A 20,462-nucleotide genomic window follows, 5' to 3' on the forward strand; every position below is an offset into this window, starting at 1 on the left:
ATTAATACTTGTTCCATAGATCATGAATACGACACTTCGTAATGATGTGGAACGTGTCAGGTTAATATAAGATGTCTGTACAAGAAATTACATTACACAACATATTGCATGACACTAATGATTAAGGTTTTTTTTTTTTTTTTTTACTTAGTTTATATCTAAAAATTCAGCCAATGAGTAGAAGGAGTTGTCATCTAGAAATTCTTTTAATTTATTTTTAAATGTTAGTTGGCTATCTGTCAGGCTTTTGATGCTGTTTGGTAGGTGCCCAAAGACTTTTGTGGCAGCATAATTTACCCCTTTCTGTACCAAAGTCAGATTTAACCCTGCATAGTGAAGATCATCCTTTCTCCTGGTGTTATAGGTATGCACACTGCTATTACTTTTGAATTGGGTTGGATTATTATCAACAAATTTCATAAGGGAATATATATACTGTGAGGTTACTGTGAGGATCCCTAGATCCTTAAATAGATGTCTGCAGGATGACCGTGGGTGGGCTCCAGCAATTATTCTGATTACACGTTTTTGTGCAATGAATACTTTTCTACTCAACGATGAATTACCCCAGAATATGATGCCATACGAAAGCAGTGAATGAAAGTAGGCATAGTAAGCTAATTTACTGAGATTCTTATCACCAAAATTTGCAATAACCCTAATAGCATACGTAGCCGAACTCAGACGTTTCAGCAGACCATCAATGTGTTGCTTCCAGTTTAACCTCTCATCAATGGACACACCTAAAAATTTTGAAAATTCTACCTTAGCTACAGACTTCTGTTCAAATTCTATATTTATTACTGGAGTTGTGCCATTTACTGTACGGAACTGTATATACTGTGTTTTATCAAAATTTAAAGAGAGTCCGTTTGCTGAGAACCACTTAATAATTTTGTGAAAAACATCATTTACAATTACATCACTTAGTTCTTGGTTTTTGGATGTTATTACTATACTTGTATCATCAGCAAAAAGAACTAACTTTGCATCTTCATCAATGTGGAATGGTAAGTCATTAATGTATATCAAGAACAGTAAAGGACCTAAGACCGAACCCTGTGGGACCCCGTGCTTGATAGCACCCCAGTTTGAGGAATCAGCTGTTGTTTTAACATTACACGAACCACTTATTTCAACTTTCTGCATTCTTCCAGTTAAGTATGAATTAAACCATTTGTGCACTGCCCCACTCAAACCATAATGATTTAGCTTATCTAAAAGAATTCCATGATTTACACAATCAAAGGCCTTTGAGAGATCACAAAAAATACCAATGGGTGATGTCTGGTTATTCAGAGCATTTAATATTTGATCAGTGAAAGCATATATAGCATTTTCTGTTGAAAAGCCTTTCTGAAAACCAAACTGACATTTTGTTAGTACTTTATTTTTACAAATATGGGAGGCTACTCTTGAATACATTACTTTCTCAAAAATTTTTGATAGAGCTGTCAGAAGAGAGATTGGGCTGTAGTTGTTGACATCCGACGTATCCCCCTTTTTATGCAATGGTTTTACAATGGCATATTTCAGTCTATCAGGGAAAACACCCTGCTCCAAAGAGCTATTACATACGTGGCTGAGAATCCTACTTATCTGTGGGGAACAAGCTTTAAGTACTTTGCTGGAAATGCCATCAATTCCGTAAGAGCTTTTACTTTTCAGTGAGTTTATTATTTTACTGATTTCAGAGGGAGAGGTTGGTGGAATTACAGTTGTTTCAAACTGCGCAGGTATGGCCTCTTCTATTAATAGCCTTGCCTCTTCTAGTGAAGATCTAGATCCTATTTTCTCCACAACATTTAAAAAATGATTATTCAAAATATTTTCAATTTCTGATTGTTTGTTAGTGCACTTGTCATTCAGTTTTATTGCACTAAAGTCTTCCTGTGCTCTTGGTTGCCCTGTTTCCCTTTCAATAATATTCCAAATTCCTTTAATTTTATTATCAGAGTTACTGATCTCAGACATGATACACATGCTTCTGGACTTTTTAATAACTTTTCTTAGTACCGCACAATAGTTTTTATAATATTGAACAATTTCGGGGTCACTACTCCCTCTTGCTCTTAGATACAGTTCTCTTTTACGGTTGCAAGATATTCTTATTCCTTTAGTTAGCCAAGGTTTTTTATATGTTTTCTTGGAATTATGTTTAACTATTTTCTTGGGAAAACAATTTTCAAATACCCTTAAAAATGTATTGTGAAATAAGTTATATTTCAAGTTTGCATCGGGTTCCTTATACACTTCATCCCAGTCTAGCTGCTGTAGGCTTTCCCTAAAGTTTGCAATATTTATATTGTTAATTGAACGCACTGCTTTGAAAGTCTGATTTATTATACTGCATGGAGCTATGTCATGTACTGTAACAAGCTGAGGGAGTAAATGCACTGTGAAGCAGTAATCAGAATGCCCAACTCCTTAAACAGATGTGTACAGAATGTTTGTGGGTGTGCACCACATATTATTCTTACAGCACATTTTTCAGCAATAAAGACTTTCTTTCTTAAAGATGAGTAGCCCCAGAACATTATTCCATGACGTTTCTGAACGAAAATATGAAAAATGTCAATATGCTGATTTGTCTCTCCCCAAGATTTGCAATGATTCTAAGTGCAGTTGTGGCTGAACTAAGTTGTTTTAGGAGTTCCAAAATGTGTTTTTTCCAATTTAAATTCTCTTCAATATGGACCCCTAAGAATTTTGAATTTTGCAACCAATTTATTACTTCCTCACTATGTGTTACACTTATCATTGGTGTTGTACGCCTAGATATCCTGAGCTGAATATATTCTGTCTTTTTAAAGTTGTGCGAGACCATTTGCAGAAATCCATTCACTGATACTTTTAAGAACACTGTTTATGATTTCTTCTGTTTCTGTGTGTATACTTACATTAATTACAACACTAGTATCATATTCAAAATGAACTAATTCTGCTTGTTGTAAATTAGGAACAACTGTGGATACAAAATTGAGCCTTGCAAAACATCATAGGTGATTTCTCCCCAATCAGAATTGTGTCCTCAGACCATATCAGTTAAATTACTAATTACAACTTTTTGCATTCTTTTGGTTAGATGTGACATTATCCATTGGTTGGCTGTACCATCAATCCCATGCAACTTCAATTTATCTATGAGAATACCGTTATTCACACAGTCAAATGCTTTAGGCCACAGAAAATATCAACATGCACTATTTCATTATTTAATGCTTGTAAAATCTGGTGAGTGCACTTGTAAATGGCATTCTCAGTAGAGCAACTCTTCACAGACTGCGATTTGCTGAGGATATTATTGCTGCTAAGGTGGGATACTTCTATCCTGGAATACATCACCTTCTCAAAGATTTTGTAAAGTGATGTCAACAGTGAAACAGGTATGTAGTTATTGACATCTCTCTGCAACACCGTTCTTAAAGAGGGGTTTAACAATGGAATATTCCAGCCTCACTGGAAAAATGCTTTACACTAGTGATGCATTACATATTTCAGATAAGCCGTGGCTTATCATATGGTGTCAAATTTTTATAACTGTATTGGTGATATAATTAAAGCCAGATGAGTTTTTATTTTTGGGAGAATATATAACTATCTTAATTTCAGAAGGAGAACTTGGTGATACATTTATGTGATTGAAAATTGTATGAGAGTTACTTTTTCTAAGTAACATTTCTAGAAGCTAGTGAATGGACCTGTACCAAATAGGACTAACGGGATATTGAACGTATTCCGAAAAGGGCAACACAAGCGGTCACAGCTTTATTTGGCCCATGGGATAGTTTCACAGACATGCTGAAAACATTGAACTGAAGATACCTGAAGAAAGATGCGAACTATCCCAAGAAAGCCTACTTACAAAGTTCAAGAACCAACTGTAAATGATGACCCAAGGAACACATTACACTTCCTGCACATTAATAACTGGTACAATAGAGTACCATCTGCCATGTATTGTACAGTGGTTTGTAGAGCACCGAAGTAGATGTAGATGACATTGATGACGACGACGATGGTTGTGGATGTGGGGTGCTCAACATCATGGTCATCAGCACCCTTATAAAACTCACAGTGTGCCATTCTCTTTGGATTGGGGGAGGGGGTGGGGGGTGGGGAACGAATAGTGTTCCCACATGCGGAGTGTTTTGCAGAGTAATGCACTGAAGTCTGCTTCCATTCCCTAGCACATTTGGGATGAGGCTTAACACTTCACAAAATCCATGAAATGCCAATTAAATAAAAACTTAGATTTACAGGGAATCGCGTTAGATTGTATAAGAAGTGGCTGACATCCAGGTAGTCCACATTCATGAAGTCTGTGAAGGATGCTGTACCTCCGAGGTGTCATACACCTACATGCGGTCAGAAAACACACCAACTAAATGGTTTCGACATAAGAAAGAGTCATGTTTCACCTTATCCAGTAGAATTAAATCATCAAGGGCAGAACAGTTGTGCCTGAAACCACACTGGGAGGGGTACAGGTGATCTTGGAATTTGAAGAAGCAGATGGAGGCAGCAAATGATCATGCTGTCCATACAAGCTGTAAGAACTAAACTCCACTAACTGTTGAAGTGTCTGTATGATCTTTGCCTGGTTTCCATGGTTGGTTGATTTGGGTGAGGGCACCAAACAGCAAGGTCATCGGTCGCCTTTGGATTAGGGAAGTATGAGGAAGGAAGTCGGCCATGCGCTTTCAAAGGAACAATCTGGGCATTTGCCTGAAGCGATTTAGGGAAATCACGGGAAACATAAATCACGATGGTCGGACACAGGTTGGAACCTCCATCCTCCCGAATGCAAGCCCAGCATGCTAACCACTGTGCAACCTCACTCGGTCTCTGGTTTCCATAGTGGAATTAATATTGCCTACTTCCAAGTCATGGGGTACTGCACATCAAACCAGATCTGGTCAAAACAAAATATGAGCTTACCTTTGGCTCCTGGACACAGATGACGGAAAATGGTATAATGAATGTGATACTGTTCTGTAGCTGTGTCTGGCTGTTGACAGAGCTGACTCCAATACCACATGGAGAAAAGAAGATTGCAGACCACATCATTATATGGGAAAAATCAGGGCCTCCTAATCTTGCTGCGACAGTAAAAAGGTGTTCAGCTAAAACCTGAGCCACATTTTTAGGTACAACCACCAAGACCCCCTTTCTCAATAAGGACATGAGGGTAGGTGTCCTGCCCTCGCCTGAAATCCACATTATTGAGTCCCAAACTTACACAGCGTTATTTGACCAGTCAATGCAAGTAGCAAACTCCATTCAGGAGTCCCTCTCCCGTTCTTTTATCACTCAACACACTTCTGCTCTCACAGACGTGAAAGTTTTATTTATTTTATTTATTTATTTTTCCTTTGATAAAGTACATAGTATGGATTAAGATATATTTTCATTTCATGTCCTGACAGATGCATAGTATTTACTGTCTACTGTTTAACAAAAATATAATTTATTACAAAATTACTCTAGGACTATTTCATATTAAATTAGGTTTTGTACAATTTTTCTTTTGATACAATAATGGTATTGAAATTGTTTTGAGCTGTAGTGCACATAAATTCATTTACACTATAACAACAGTTTTCAATTAGAAAATTTTTGAGACTTTTTTAAAAATATTTTTATTGTTTATTTCTCTCAAGAATAAAGGGAGTTTATCAAGGGCTTTTGGTCCAGAATATGATGGTGGTTTTTTACTTCGTGGTGTTGTGTGTAGGCTCATAGAAGAGGTTCCATTTTCTTGTGTCATGGTTGTGTTGTGCATTGTTATCTCTAGTATCGGGAGAATATTTGAATTTTGTCCAACAGGAGGTATATACTGGGTAATGTTAGTATTTTGAGAGGTTTAAATGCTGGTTTACATGAATCTTTCCATTTAAGGTTGGCTATCATTCTTATGGCTTTTTTTTAAATTTAAATATTTTATTAATGTTTGTTTTCAACATACCTCCTCACAAAGTTATGCCATAACTTAATGTTGTATGAATTAATGGATAGTATATTGTTTTCATAATGCCTGTATCTTTTAGGTAGCTGAGTTTGTGCAGCACATATAGGTTTGCACCGAGTTTCACCCTTATACATTCTATATGCTTATCCCAGTTACCAGTTTCATCGATATTATCCCAAGGAATTATGTATATTTGGTGTTCTCTGCTATGCACTCATCTATGCGTACATTGATATCTTAACAGTGAAAGTTTCGAAGTCTGAAGTTTACATAAAGCGTTTTAGTAATATTGTTGTGCAGGTTTAATTCAGTAAATCTTTGGATGGCATTATTTACTTCTAAATTGTCTTTTATTTCTAGCTCTTCTGTGTCTTTATCTGTGAACAGTAGTGTTGTGTCATCTGCATAGGTAACTGTAATACCATACGTAATCATATTTGGAATGTGATTTGTGTAGATACTGAAGAGTTTACTGTAGTTGGATGATATTTGAATTTCTGCAAAGCTGTGCACCTGGCTCTGATCGCCAAGCGACATTAAATCATTCGACCAAGGGACAGGCCACCATCTAAGGTGGTTGTTAGACTGGGGTATGGGCTCTGCAGCAGTTTGTTGGATTACATAGGTGATTTGGTCCACTACCTCCTGGTCACAATCTTGTTATTCAAAAATGGCCTGCTAACTGTTTAGCAACCAATTTGCCATTCAAATGCAGCATTTTGTTGGATTACACATGTGATATGGTCCACCACCTCCTGGTCACAATCTTGTTATTCAAAAATGGTCCACTGATTGTTCCGCAAACCAATTTGCCATTCAAATGTCCATCATCACGGTCTCCTGTTGACCACCATTCAAGTCACCAGACAAACCCACACCAGAAAGCGGCCACTGGAATGCATATCTGTGGCCACTTCCCACTGAACAGAGTCTGCAATAGCTGGGGACCAAAAACAAGTCAATGGCTGAAGATTACACTGCAGCTGTGGAAAAGTGTCTCATCTGACAAGAGTTCAAAAAAAATTTTTTTTTCTGGATGGACAAGGCTCTTGATAAGCCAACCCCTGGAGAAAGTGGTAGCCATGCCCCACAGTGTACTGCGTGCACTTAAGTCAATCATGCGCAGGAATGGGTGAGGCAGTGCCCGGAAGAGTTCTGTCAGTGCATCTGTGTCCAGTCAATCATGAGGTGGTAGATATAAAGAACACATTGGATTTTAACTATTGTGGGGACTTCCAGCTGCTTGTGTGGCCATCATAAAGGTGACAAGAGAAGAGTGGTATCTGTCATCAATGAAAACACAGTGACTTTAACATGAGTTTCTTGTAAGCAGATGCAGAACAGTCTCTCCTGTGCCACAAACTGTAATTCTTCCAAATCCACTTAGTATCCACTTAAATTCCACTGCAACACAAAACTCTCTGTTGGAGCCTTTGATCAGTGATGGTTGTCCTTGTCCTTATCTCTTGGGGGCGCTGGTTTACCTGAGACAGTGGATATCAATACCCTCGACAATAAAATCACCATCAAAAGGAAGAATACTCACAGACCCAACGGTTTAGCTGCCACTTTCTTCAGTTTCAAACAACTTTTTATGTGATACTTTTCCTTACTTATGAGCGGAGTTGCTTGCATGGGTGGAGATAACAGCTTAATGGGCTTCTGATGTTCAAGTGTAGCTTCTCGCCACACAGGTAACCAAACAGTGCATGTACTCATACCTGAATCTGTGGTCTGGGTTTGTGTGGAGGTATCACATTTGAAAACTGGCTTATTATGGGGTGATGCAAAAGCAGTAGCAAAAACCGAAGGTTGCATTGCTTTGAAAGCATCTCTTAACTTTCAACTCCTGAATTTTCCTTTCCGAATTTTAAACTGCATACTCCCTGTTCCATAGTGGGTGAACCACAAAGCAATTTATACATTTTGGAGGAAGTGTACATCACCAACTGAGCTCTTCTTGTTGGACTGTTGTAGTTACTACCCGACGGTAAACACATCCCGCCAGGAGTAGATGTGAACTGAGGTCACTCTATAGGGATCCCACATGCCACCAGGGAAACAAATGTCGACCCAGACAGAGCCCCATATGCCTCATAAAGCCTTATAAAACTGAGGGTGTGTGTGGCAAGTGGCAATAGGTGCCCATACCCAACCAGTGCTAGCAGAGCTCCTTTGGATAAACACAACCTTCCCTTCTGTAAGTTGTAGGACACTCATCGTCAGGCCTCTCTGCTGATGCCTGCCTGGCTTGGATGATCACTGCCAGTGGCTATGCTAGCACCAGCATAGCCTTCAGCGACATCGAGGAACACAAACCCTTCAGCCTGGCAGTAAAGGTGCCTATGTTAAGGCAGTGTCCCCCCAGGAGGGACTCTGAACTACAACACTGATTACAAGATGGTTAGTTACCTATTCAATGGATCATATCCGTTATAATTGTTATGATGTGGAATGTGTAACAACAGTAAAAAATACTATCATTTCTATTCGAGAACTCCTCTGTGGTAGAACAATTAAAGTTGTGTGGCATGGTTGGTTGGGAGACATTGAGGGTCAAGTTCATCTCCCTAATTGAGAAAGTTTACACTGGCACCTTTCCCTGGCGAAGTACGAAAGCTTTGTGGTTAGGTGTATCTTGGAAGTGTTGTGGTTACGTGTATCTGGCTGAGATGTGCAGGGGTGGGAGGGAGGGAGGGAGGGAGGGCATGCGGGCCGGTGTGTGTGTGTGTGTGTGTGTGTGTGTGTGTGTGTGTGTGTGTGTGTGTGTGTGTGTGTGTGTGTTTGGATATTGATGAGAGAATGAAAATCATAAAACCTGGTGCTGACAATCTACTCCTATCGAATAGCACCATGGGGGCTGTTGACAGAACGGTCACCATCAACAGACCCCCACTTCATGGGATATTAAGATGATGTTTGGAGTTTAATCCAGAATATTGGTGCAAAGACTGATGATCAAAGACTCTACAACAGCACCTCTCCTCCATTTTGTCGTAAAGGGAAAGCTACAACAGAACATGGCATACCCAGGGGTCACCTATTCAAGTGCCAGCCTTCCCCAATACTGTTTAACTTTGGTGATCTAATGGAAACCAGTGCGTTCAACAAGACAAGGTCATTGGCTTATCTATGGTATAGAAGGAACTGTTAAGGAGAAATACCTTTAATCTGTATTTGGAAACACATCTATCTGTTGAGATCTTATATTTTCACGGGCAGATTGTCAAAAGAGTTTAATAGCTGTAGATTTAAACCTTGTCATGCCAAAAATTCATTATGAATAATACAGATCATTTCTCCTTTCAATGTTGAACTTGCGAATCTCTCTCTTACTCTCAAACTCAGAAGGATTGTTGATAAATTTAAGTGAGCTGCCATCCCAGAATATTACCCCACAAAACATTAGTGAATGAAAACATGTTAACTTACTGATTTCTACACCCCAAAGTTGGCAATTACTTTTATGTCAAAAGTAGCCAAACCTAAATATTTTTGCAGGGCTACTATATGGTTTTCCAGATTACGTTTTAATCAAAATTTAGAACTTCCTACATTGTTTATTATTTCTTTTCAGTATGCTATGTAATTGGATTTAAATATTTCTGACAGTACAAAACTGGATGAGATATGGTGTCCTCCGACCCCCACCCAAGTTTAAAGGCTACCCAATTCGTGCAAAACCAGGCAGTAACTACCAAGAGAGTGTCATCTACCATTTACTCTTGTAAAAATTCAATTCTAAGCTTCACAACAATGCTTGTATCATCTGCAAACAAGGCTCTGATTCATCATTCAAATAAAATGCAACAACAGTAGTGACCGATAATCTGAACCTTTGGAACACACAATTGTAATTTCACTCCATATAGCTGAGATGGTATCCTTCTTTGTATTACTCAAACAGTGTAGATAAACTTTCTGAATTGTTTCTTAAATAAGAACTAAACCAGGCATGTGCTGAATCACTTACTACTAAAAAATTTAACACTACCCTAATAGAATATTATGGTCAACTGAACCTACCAATACCGGACATTGGCTTCATCCAAACAAAGATGATGCAGTGTGTGATGTATATGTCTAAACACGAAGAGAACAGGACACATGGTAGCCCTGCGCCTGCTACACGGACGTCTGAGTCACAGCTCTTGTACAAGATAAGTAATTTAAGTAGTAATAAACTGTTTTTAACACTTTAAACTAATTTATTATGTTAATTATAGTGCTCTGCAAGTGTACCATTAAAGGTTTTTGTCTTCCTCGCGTATTTTCACAGTAATCACGTAAAGTTCGTTTTGTTTACATATCGCGGCCAGGCCGAACTTTTGAGTTTTCAGATTAAACTTCATACCGCAATCTTAAGTGCATTTACTGATAGTTTAGAGTACTCAATACGTTTGCTGCCCCTTTATATCTGTAGAGTATCGTCATCTCTTAAGTAATTTCCAGTAAAAAACTTCTGAACCACTGTTTACATAGTCGCGAGTAGGCCTAATTTTTCGTACACGTATTTTCATTGTTTTCCGGTAACTTAATTGTATTTCTGTCACTAAAATCGATTTGTACCATGAGTGTAAAGTGCCTGACGTGCCGTAGGATCGTTAGCTCCGGGGTCTGGTGTGATGGATGTAGTAACTTTTTTCATTGGGGCGACTGTAGTGGCGAGGGAATTGGGAAAATGAGCGAGACTCATCAGTGGTTCTGTAGGCTATGCAGTAGAGATAGGAAGATTGTGGAACAGGATGGGAAAATTGCTGCCCTTCAGGCTGAGTTAGATGAGGCTAGGCGAGAACTGGGCAGGTTAAGGGGGGAGAAGGGTAAACAGGGGTGAGAAGTGGCTACAGGCATGAGGAACAGGCCAAGAAATTCTTCTGACAGCTTTGTTATTAATGTACAAAATAGGTTTGACCTGTTGCCTCAGTCAGAAACTGACGAGCCTCTCACAGAAGTAGATGTAGACAGGGCTCAACAAGCTTTCAGCAGCAAATTGATTAAGAATGTAGGGAAGTCTGCAAAGAGAAAGAAAGTCTTGTTGCTAGGTAGTTCGCATGCTAGGGGTGTGGGCCAACTTCTGCAGGATGAATTAGGGTTGGATTACCAGGTCACAAGTTTTTTCAAACCTAGTGCTGAACTTGGGCAGGTTACAGAGGATTTAGGTTCACTATGTAAAGGTTTTACTAAGGAAGACACCGTGGTTATTGTGGGTGGGCCGGGCAACAGTACTGACAGAGATCCGGGGTACAGCATAGAGTGTGACCTGGCAAATATTGCATCGGCATCGAATCATACCAGTGTTGGGTTTGTGTCGGTTCTGGAGCGCCACGACCGACCTCATTTGACCTCTTCTGTCAGGAGAGTTAATTTGGAGTTGGAACGGCTACTTGGATCTGGTGCAGGGTCACACATTGGTGTGGTTCGTGTTGATTCACTCTGTAGGTGGGACTATACTAGACATGGCCTACACCTCAACAGGAAAGGGAAGGGTAAACTGGCTGGGCTGATAGCAGGAAATTTAAAGGGGGGAGGAACTACATCTCATGGTGGAAACTCTTTTTTAGTGTAAGATCAGTGTCCAGTGGGAAACTCAGCCAGGCAAGTACTAAAGATGTTAAAAAAGTTCAAGATACTCACAAAAGTAAAGTGAAAAATACTGTTAGTATATTTCATCAAAATATTGGGGGATTGAAGAATAAAATTGATGAGCTTCTGCTTTGTTTAAAAGATATAGAAACCAAAATGTAATAGATATACTATGCCTGTCTGAGCATCACATTGTCACTGATATGCAAAAGGTTAGCATCAATGGGTACAAATTAGCTGCACATGTAAGTAGAGATAATATGATGAGAGGAGGAGTTGCCATATATGTCAAAAGCTTCCACAGTGCAAAAAATTTGGAAACTAAAAAATTTTGTGTAGAGCAACATATGGAAGCATGTGCCACTGAACTTAAACTAAATGATGGCACTTTCATAATTGTAACAGTGTATAGGTCCCCCTCAGGGAATTTCGAGCTATTTCTAGAAAACTTGGATGCTTTGTTGTGCTATCTGTCAGAAAGGGGGAAGCAAATTATCATTTGTGGGGATTTCAATGTTGATTCCCTGAAAGAGTGTAATAGGAAGAATGACCTTTTAGTATTACTCAGTTCTTTCAATTTGAGCTCCGTCATTGATTTTCCTACTCGGATAACAAAGAACAGCAGTACATTGATAGATAACTTTTTTATAGACCAAGATAAGTTTAAGGACATAAATGCTTATCCTGTTGAGAATGGTCTTTCAGATCATAGTGCACAGCTTGTTACAGTACATGACATAGCTCCATGCAGTATAATAAATCAGACTTTCAAAGCAGTGCGTTCAATTAACAATATAAATATTGCAAACTTTAGGGAAAGCCTACAGCAGCTAGACTGGGATGAAGTGTATAAGGAACCCGATGCAAACTTGAAATATAACTTATTTCACAATACATTTTTAAGGGTATTTGAAAATTGTTTTCCCAAGAAAATAGTTAAACATAATTCCAAGAAAACATATAAAAAACCTTGGCTAACTAAAGGAATAAGAATATCTTGCAACCGTAAAAGAGAACTGTATCTAAGAGCAAGAGGGAGTAGTGACCCCGAAATTGTTCAATATTATAAAAACTATTGTGCAGTACTAAGAAAAGTTATTAAAAAGTCCAGAAGCATGTGTATCATGTCTGAGATCAGTAACTCTGATAATAAAATTAAAGGAATTTGGAATATTATTGAAAGGGAAACAGGGCAACCAAGAGCACAGGAAGACTTTAGTGCAATAAAACTGAATGACAAGTGCACTAACAAACAATCAGAAATTGAAAATATTTTGAATAATCATTTTTTAAATGTTGTGGAGAAAATAGGATCTAGATCTTCACTAGAAGAGGCAAGGCTATTAATAGAAGAGGCCATACCTGCGCAGTTTGAAACAACTGTAATTCCACCAACCTCTCCCTCTGAAATCAGTAAAATAATAAACTCACTGAAAAGTAAAAGCTCTTACGGAATTGATGGCATTTCCAGCAAAGTACTTAAAGCTTGTTCCCCACAGATAAGTAGGATTCTCAGCCACGTATGTAATAGCTCTTTGGAGCAGGGTGTTTTCCCTGATAGACTGAAATATGCCATTGTAAAACCATTGCGTAAAAAGGGGGATACGTCGGATGTCAACAACTACCGCCCAATCTCTCTTCTGACAGCTCTATCAAAAATTTTTGAGAAAGTGATGTATTCAAGAGTAGCCTCCCATATTTGTAAAAATAAAGTACTAACAAAATGTCAGTTTGGTTTTCAGAAAGGCTTTTCAACAGAAAATGCTATATATGCTTTCACTGATCAAATATTAAATGCTCTGAATAACCAGACATCACCCATTGGTATTTTTTGTGATCTCTCAAAGGCCTTTGATTGTGTAAATCATGGAATTCTTTTAGATAAGCTAAATCATTATGGTTTGAGTGGGGCAGTGCACAAATGGTTTAATTCATACTTAACTGGAAGAATGCAGAAAGTTGAAATAAGTGGTTCGTGTAATGTTAAAACAACAGCTGATTCCTCAAACTGGGGTGCTATCAAGCACGGGGTCCCACAGGGTTCGGTCTTAGGTCCTTTACTGTTCTTGATATACATTAATGACTTACCATTCCACATTGATGAAGATGCAAAGTTAGTTCTTTTTGCTGATGATACAAGTATAGTAATAACATCCAAAAACCAAGAACTAAGTGATGTAATTGTAAATGATGTTTTTCACAAAATTATTAAGTGGTTCTCAGCAAACGGACTCTCTTTAAATTTTGATAAAACACAGTATATACAGTTCCGTACAGTAAATGGCACAACTCCAGTAATAAATATAGAATTTGAACAGAAGTCTGTAGCTAAGGTAGAATTTTCAAAATTTTTAGGTGTGTCCATTGATGAGAGGTTAAACTGGAAGCAACACATTGATGGTCTGCTGAAACGTCTGAGTTCGGCTACGTATGCTATTAGGGTTATTGCAAATTTTGGTGATAAGAATCTCAGTAAATTAGCTTACTATGCCTACTTTCATTCACTGCTTTCGTATGGCATCATATTCTGGGGTAATTCATCGTTGAGTAGAAAAGTATTCATTGCACAAAAACGTGTAATCAGAATAATTGCTGGAGCCCACCCACGGTCATCCTGCAGACATCTATTTAAGGATCTAGGGATCCTCACAGTAACCTCACAGTATATATATTCCCTTATGAAATTTGTTGATAATAATCCAACCCAATTCAAAAGTAATAGCAGTGTGCATACCTATAACACCAGGAGAAAGGATGATCTTCACTATGCAGGGTTAAATCTGACTTTGGCACAGAAAGGGGTTAATTATGCTGCCACAAAAGTCTTTGGGCACCTACCAAACAGCATCAAAAGCCTGACAGATAGCCAACTAACATTTAAAAATAAATTAAAAGAATTTCTAGATGACAACTCCTTCTACTCATTGGCTGAATTTTTAGATATAAACTAAGTAAAAAAAAAAAAAAAAAAAAAAACTTAATCATTAGTGTCATGCAATATGTTGTGTAATGTAATTTCTTGTACAGACATCTTTTATTAACCTGACACGTTCCACATCATTACAAAGTGTTGTATTCATGATCTATGGAACAAGTATTAATCTAATCTAATCTACTGGCTATAATGATTTCCTTCTGTAAAATTTTAGTGACTGTAGGTTGCGATGACAGTGGTATGTAGCATATCTTGAGATCCGGATTAGTTCAGAATGTGACAATTTGAGAGTTGGCAAAGCCAACGAATGTGAAGAAGACAACTGAGATGTGATGACAGACAGTCAATTAGACAGAGGTATTGATTACGTTCAAAAGCAACAACTTGGTTGCGAGTTATCATCTCAGTGTCAAAAACTTCATCTAATTCGAATATTATGATTGACACAACCAAATGCCTTCAGTAAGTCATAGATGCAAACTGCTGATTTTTTTTATCACTTAAAGATTATGAGAATTTCTACAGCATGTGGCACAATACACAGAATGCAGGAAAGATAATTCAGAAAAGAAATAACTTCAGAAAAGATGGCTGCTGCTGGTTAGCTTTGTGGAAGTGATGTCTCGTGCTACAACGAAAAATCTCAGACACCAAAGCAGAAAAGAGGTTTCTGCACCCACTAAAGAGCGCTCCCAACAGAGAACGAAAAAATGATTAGACATGAGAAGAATTAAACACCGATTTTAAAACAGAAAACAAATAGGTCGCCAGTTTGAGAATAAAGGAACCACGTAATCTACCAAAATTAATGATGCATTGCTGCCGTTCACTATCTGGGATGCGTAGTGTTGGGCGTCCTTGTAATTGGTGGACCGTTAAGCGTCAGATGCCTAACTCACGGCGTCAACCTGAAAGGGTCGAAACATTAACTACTGTACGTTGAATCTTGGCAGCTATAGCAGACGATGCCAGAAGAATACTACCAAACACACAAATATGAATTCGTTAATATTTCTTCACAGCGTATGCAAACATCCACTTCCATTACAAACAATAACTTGTTCATACCTGGGCAGAAACTTTCCCCGCTGCGTGGTCTTTCCACGACTCCATCAGGAATTGTAATTGTAAACTGAGAACTCGACGAATCTGCAAAACAACCGCTTTGTTTACACGCCTGAAAGCTAGATGATACACACAGTGGCGCATTAAATATCACCACATGATATTGGTACCGTCGACAGCTCGTTAGCTTTATGGATACAACATTTCAGTAGGCATGCACTACAAATGCAACAGATACTGCAATAGACATACAGCCCTAAATCAAATTAATTCACTACTTACTCAAAATCGCCGCGAAAATCCAATCATAAATTACGAGCGGATGAGGTAACAAGTGAGCAGTCGCAGCGCGCCTAACTGCCAATAATGAAGCTCGTACCTGAAAAAGAAGAAAGTAAGTGCTCTATTGAAATAGAGAAAAACCAAATAAATTCAATGTTTCAAACACTAAATCGCACCCGAAATTCAATCATTAATGAGTTACCTTATCAATCTCAACCGCCAATAACAGCAGAACTACTCTGCTTTCACAGGGCAGCCAACACTTGCTACATTAATTCATCCCACGATAACAATTCGAATAATTAACCTTGAGTCACCTGTTGCTATAGTGCATTGGCGTCCGCATCCATTTATGCAAAAGTCTGCAACTATTAATTCTGATATAACTGATACAGTATATTTGAAGATGTATTGTGCCTGGAGAACAGAAATTGATTTGTACCCTACTCCGAACACTAAATCAATTTTTTTGTTATCCTGATCAACTGACAGTTACATACTCAGTATATTTTTGAAGTTACATGCTTTTGGTACAAGAGCGTACCGGTACCCAGAATTTGGGTTAGGAGAGGGCAGGTTATATTAGTCTCAAGGAACAGGGAGCTGGAACAAAACAGCATTTCTTAATAATTAGAACGGAAAAACTGTTTCTGTTATACATTTTAAACATAAAGAGTGCCCTTGCATAACAACATAATTTTTTAATTTAGTATTAATCTTCTCGGATTTTCTACAAATTTGTAAGCTACTTTCTTTTTTTACTTCTTGCAGTTCTCTTTTACCTGATTTCGGCGTACTCTCTCCAGGCACAACACAGTCAGCTTTTCTTCTCCCATTGTGCTTCTAAGCCACGTCTTCACTCTTCGAAGTGTGCTGAAGGATCGTTCCAACGGTGACCCGTTGCGCATGGAATAGTGCTCAAAATTGGTAGTGCTTGTCTTATGCGGGGGATTAGATAATGGCATCGTTAAACAGGTCAACAGTCTGAGGGTATTTCGCCTGTCTCGTACATCTTGCTCACCAGCTGATAGAGTTTTGTCAGGACTGGCTCTCCCCAGGCCGTCAGTAGTTCTAATGGAATGTTGTCTACTCCCGGGACCTTGTTTCGACTCAGGTCTTTCAGTGCTCTGTCAGACTCTTCACGCAGTATCGTATCTCCCATTTCATCTTCATCTACATCCTCTTATATTTTCATAATATTCTCTTCAAGCACATCGCCCTTATATAGACCCTCTATACACTCCTTCCACCTTTCTGCTTTCCCCTCTTTGCTTAGAACTGGGTTTCCATCTGAGCTCTTGATATCCATACAAGTGGCTCTCTTTTCTCCAAAGGTCTCCTGTAGGCTGAATATATCTTACCCCTAGTGAGATAAGCCTCTACATCCTTACATTTGTCCTCTAGCCATCCCTGCTTAGCCATTTTGCACTTCCTGACGATCTCATTTTTGAGACGTTTGTATTCCTTTTTGCCTGCTTCATTTGCCGCATTTTTATATTTTCTCCTTTCATCAATTAAATTCAATATTTCTTCTGTTACCCAAGGATTTCTACTAGCCCTCGTCTTTTTACCTACTTGATCCTCTGCTGCCTTCACCACTCCATCCGTCAGAGCTACCCATTCTTCTTCTACTGTATTTCTTTCACCCATTCCTGTCAATTGTTCCCTTATACTGTCCCTGAAACTCTGTACAACCTTTGGTTTAGTTTGTTTATCCACGTCCTATCTCCTTAAATTCCCACCTTTTTGCAATTTCTTCAGTTTTAATCTACAGTTCATAACCAATAAATTGTGGTCAGAGTCCACATCTGCCCCGGGAAATGTCCTACAATTTAAAACCTGGTTCCTAAATCTCTGTCTTACCATTATATAATCTATGTGATACCTTTTAGTATCTCCAGGATTATTCCATGTATACAACATTCTTTTATGAAGCCGGCCGCGGTGGTCTTGCGGTTCTAGGCGCGCAGTCCGGAACCGCGCGACTGCTGCGGTCGCAGGTTCGAAGCCTGCCTCGGGCACGGATGTGTGTGATGTCCTTAGGTTGCTTAGGTTTAAGTAGTTCTAAGTTATAGGGGACTGTCCATTCCATTTCATATCCCAACAAAGTGTTACACTCAGGTGTTTACGTGAGTTGGCCGATTCCAACGGCGACTCATTGATATTATAGTCATAGGACACTCTGTTTTTTTGTTTTGTGAAGTGCAAAATTTTACATTTCTGAACATTTAAAGTAAGCTGCCAATGTTTTGCACCACTTTGAAATCTTATCGAGATTTGATCGAATATTTATGCAGCTTCTTTCAGTAAATAGTTCATTCTAGATAACTGAATTGCCTGCAAAAAGTCTATTAATATTGTCTGCTAGACTATTAATAAACGTCACGAATAGCAAGGGTCACAAATAAAGTTCCCTGTAGCACACCTGAAATTACTTCTACATCTGATGATGTCTCTCCATCCAAATTAACATACCACATCCTCAATCCAGTCAAAAATTTCACTCAATACATCATGATTGTACTTTTGACAATAAGCGAAGGTGCGATACTGAATCAAGTACTTTTCAGAAATCAAGAAGTACTGTAGCTACCTGATTGCGTTGATCCAAAGCTTTCAGTACGTCATATGAGAAAAACGCGAGTTGGGTTTCACCTGATCAATGATTTCGGACTCTATGCTGAATGGCATTGAGGAGGTTATTCTCTTCAAGATACCTCATTATGTTTGAACTCAGTACATGTTCTAAGATTCTACAACGAAACGATGTCAAGGATATTGGACGGTAGTTTTGTGGATCACTTCGCCGGCCGCGGTGGTCTCGCGCTTCTAGGCGCGCAGTCCGGAACCGTGAGACTACTACGGTCGCAGGTTCGAATCCTGCCTCGGGCATGGATGTGTGTGATGTCCTTAGGTTAGTTAGGTTTAAGTAGTTCTAAGTTCTAGGGGACTGATGACCACAGCAGTTGAGTCCCATAGTGCTCAGAGCCATTTGAACCATTTTTTGTGGATCACTTCTACTACCCTTCTTGTAGTAGGATGTGACATGCGCTTTTTCCCAAGAGCTAGGAACGCACTTTGGTTCGAGGGATCTGCGACTGATTATAGTTAGAAGAATGGCTGACTCAGGCGCAAATTCGGTATAGAATCTGATAGGGATTCTATCGGGCGATAGAGTTTCGTTCAATTTTAACGATTTCGGCTGTTTCTCAACATAACTGACACTAATAATTATCTAATTCATCTTTTCAGCGGTACTAGGGTTAAATTGGACAATTCTCCTCGGCCTTCTTTTGTGAAGGAACATCTGAAAACGAATTAAACATTTCAACTTTTGCTTTGCTAAGCTTGCACAGGATAGAGTAGCATGGAGAGCTGCATCAAACCAGTCTCAGGACTGGAGACCACAACAACAACAACATCCTTGTTATGGTTGGCAGGAGAGCCAACACCGTGTTACTAGAGGAGGCCGAAAGGCACTCGATTTAGCTCACGCAGGCTGGCGTGAGGTCTGGAACAAGACAAGGAAATTATAATTTAGAAACAACGGACGTAGCTGGTGGAATACTTAACTTTAATCCATTAATGACGAACGTGGGTCTTGACGGTACATGATTCAAAATCAATAATAACTGGTAATGGCGCCTTGCTAGGTTGTAGCAAATAATGTAGCTGAAGGCTATGCTAACTATCGTCTCGGCAAATGAGAGTATTTAGTCAGTGAACCATCGCTAGCAAAGTCGGCTGTACAACTGGGCGAGTGCTAGGAAGTCTCTCTAGAGCTACCGTGTGGCGGCGCTCGGTCTGCAATCACTGATAGTGGCGACACGCGGGTCCGACGTATGCTACTGGACCGCGGTCGATTTAAAGGCTACCACCTAGCAAGTGTGGTGTCTGGCGGTGACACCACAATCCTTATTTTCTGTTTCATTCGCCAGGGACCGGACACTAACTTTGGCGCCATTAACATGCTTTACATATGACCAGAATTTCCTTCGATTCTGTGTGCACCCCACACACAGTCTTTCAGAGCGACAATAGAATTATCGCTATCATCATCTGCATGATTCCTATTAGTTTCTCTACACAACAAATGTGTCACTTTAACTCCTCGTCTTTCAGTCCGACCCGTTAGTGTTCTACTTTGGGGCACAGTCTTAAACAAATATAGTTTCCTTGTAAAATCGAACGTTGTAGCTGCTCCGAACGAAGACACTGAAAATTAAGAACACTCGAAATTTTGTGGTGACGGCGGCAAATGAACGCAGAGTTAGTGTCGTTTACTCTTAAGCCAAAGTAAATGAAAAATCGGAGCTAACAAGCAACGTTTGTTGTCCCCGACGGCTTCGTTACTACGTTTCGGTCTCCATTGTTGACAACATCAACGACGTAGCAATTGCGGCATTGTAGCTGTCCGGTATGCGTGTGGTACTGCAATGAACTATCTGCAACGTTTACACATGGAGATCCCTATAACGCAACTTCGCGAAACGTTGTTACTTTCGAGTGTCGTTTCTTCCATAGCACCCTATCGTTACGCAAGGCCTTAGTTGGTAATGTCAGAGACAAAGGAAAACTTTTCTCATGTGTGCGTCAACCTCCTTTTAACTCTGCTAATGGCTATGT

At 39.2% G+C, this 20,462-nt stretch overlaps 1 protein-coding gene across 5 annotated transcripts in view; it reads right to left on the reverse strand.

Moving 5' to 3' along the window:
- The window catches only part of LOC126279017 (cohesin subunit SA-2-like), a 359,735-nt gene extending 343,721 nt beyond the window's left edge, over window positions 1–16,014 (reverse strand). For 2 of the 5 annotated variants that reach the window (XM_049979405.1, XM_049979403.1), the window contains exons 1-2: window positions 15,837–16,014; window positions 15,558–15,638 (exon numbers count right to left, since the gene is read on the reverse strand). In XM_049979405.1, the coding sequence (XP_049835362.1) occupies window positions 15,558–15,602 (45 nt within the window). In that variant the 5' untranslated portion in view covers window positions 15,603–15,638; window positions 15,837–16,014. The other 3 variants (XM_049979404.1, XM_049979402.1, XM_049979406.1) reach the window with 2 other exon arrangements.
- Window positions 16,015–20,462: the final 4,448 nt, after the last annotated feature.

The sequence above is a fragment of the Schistocerca gregaria genome, chromosome 6 (genome assembly GCF_023897955.1).
Source record: "Schistocerca gregaria isolate iqSchGreg1 chromosome 6, iqSchGreg1.2, whole genome shotgun sequence".
NCBI lineage: Eukaryota > Metazoa > Arthropoda > Insecta > Orthoptera > Acrididae > Schistocerca > Schistocerca gregaria.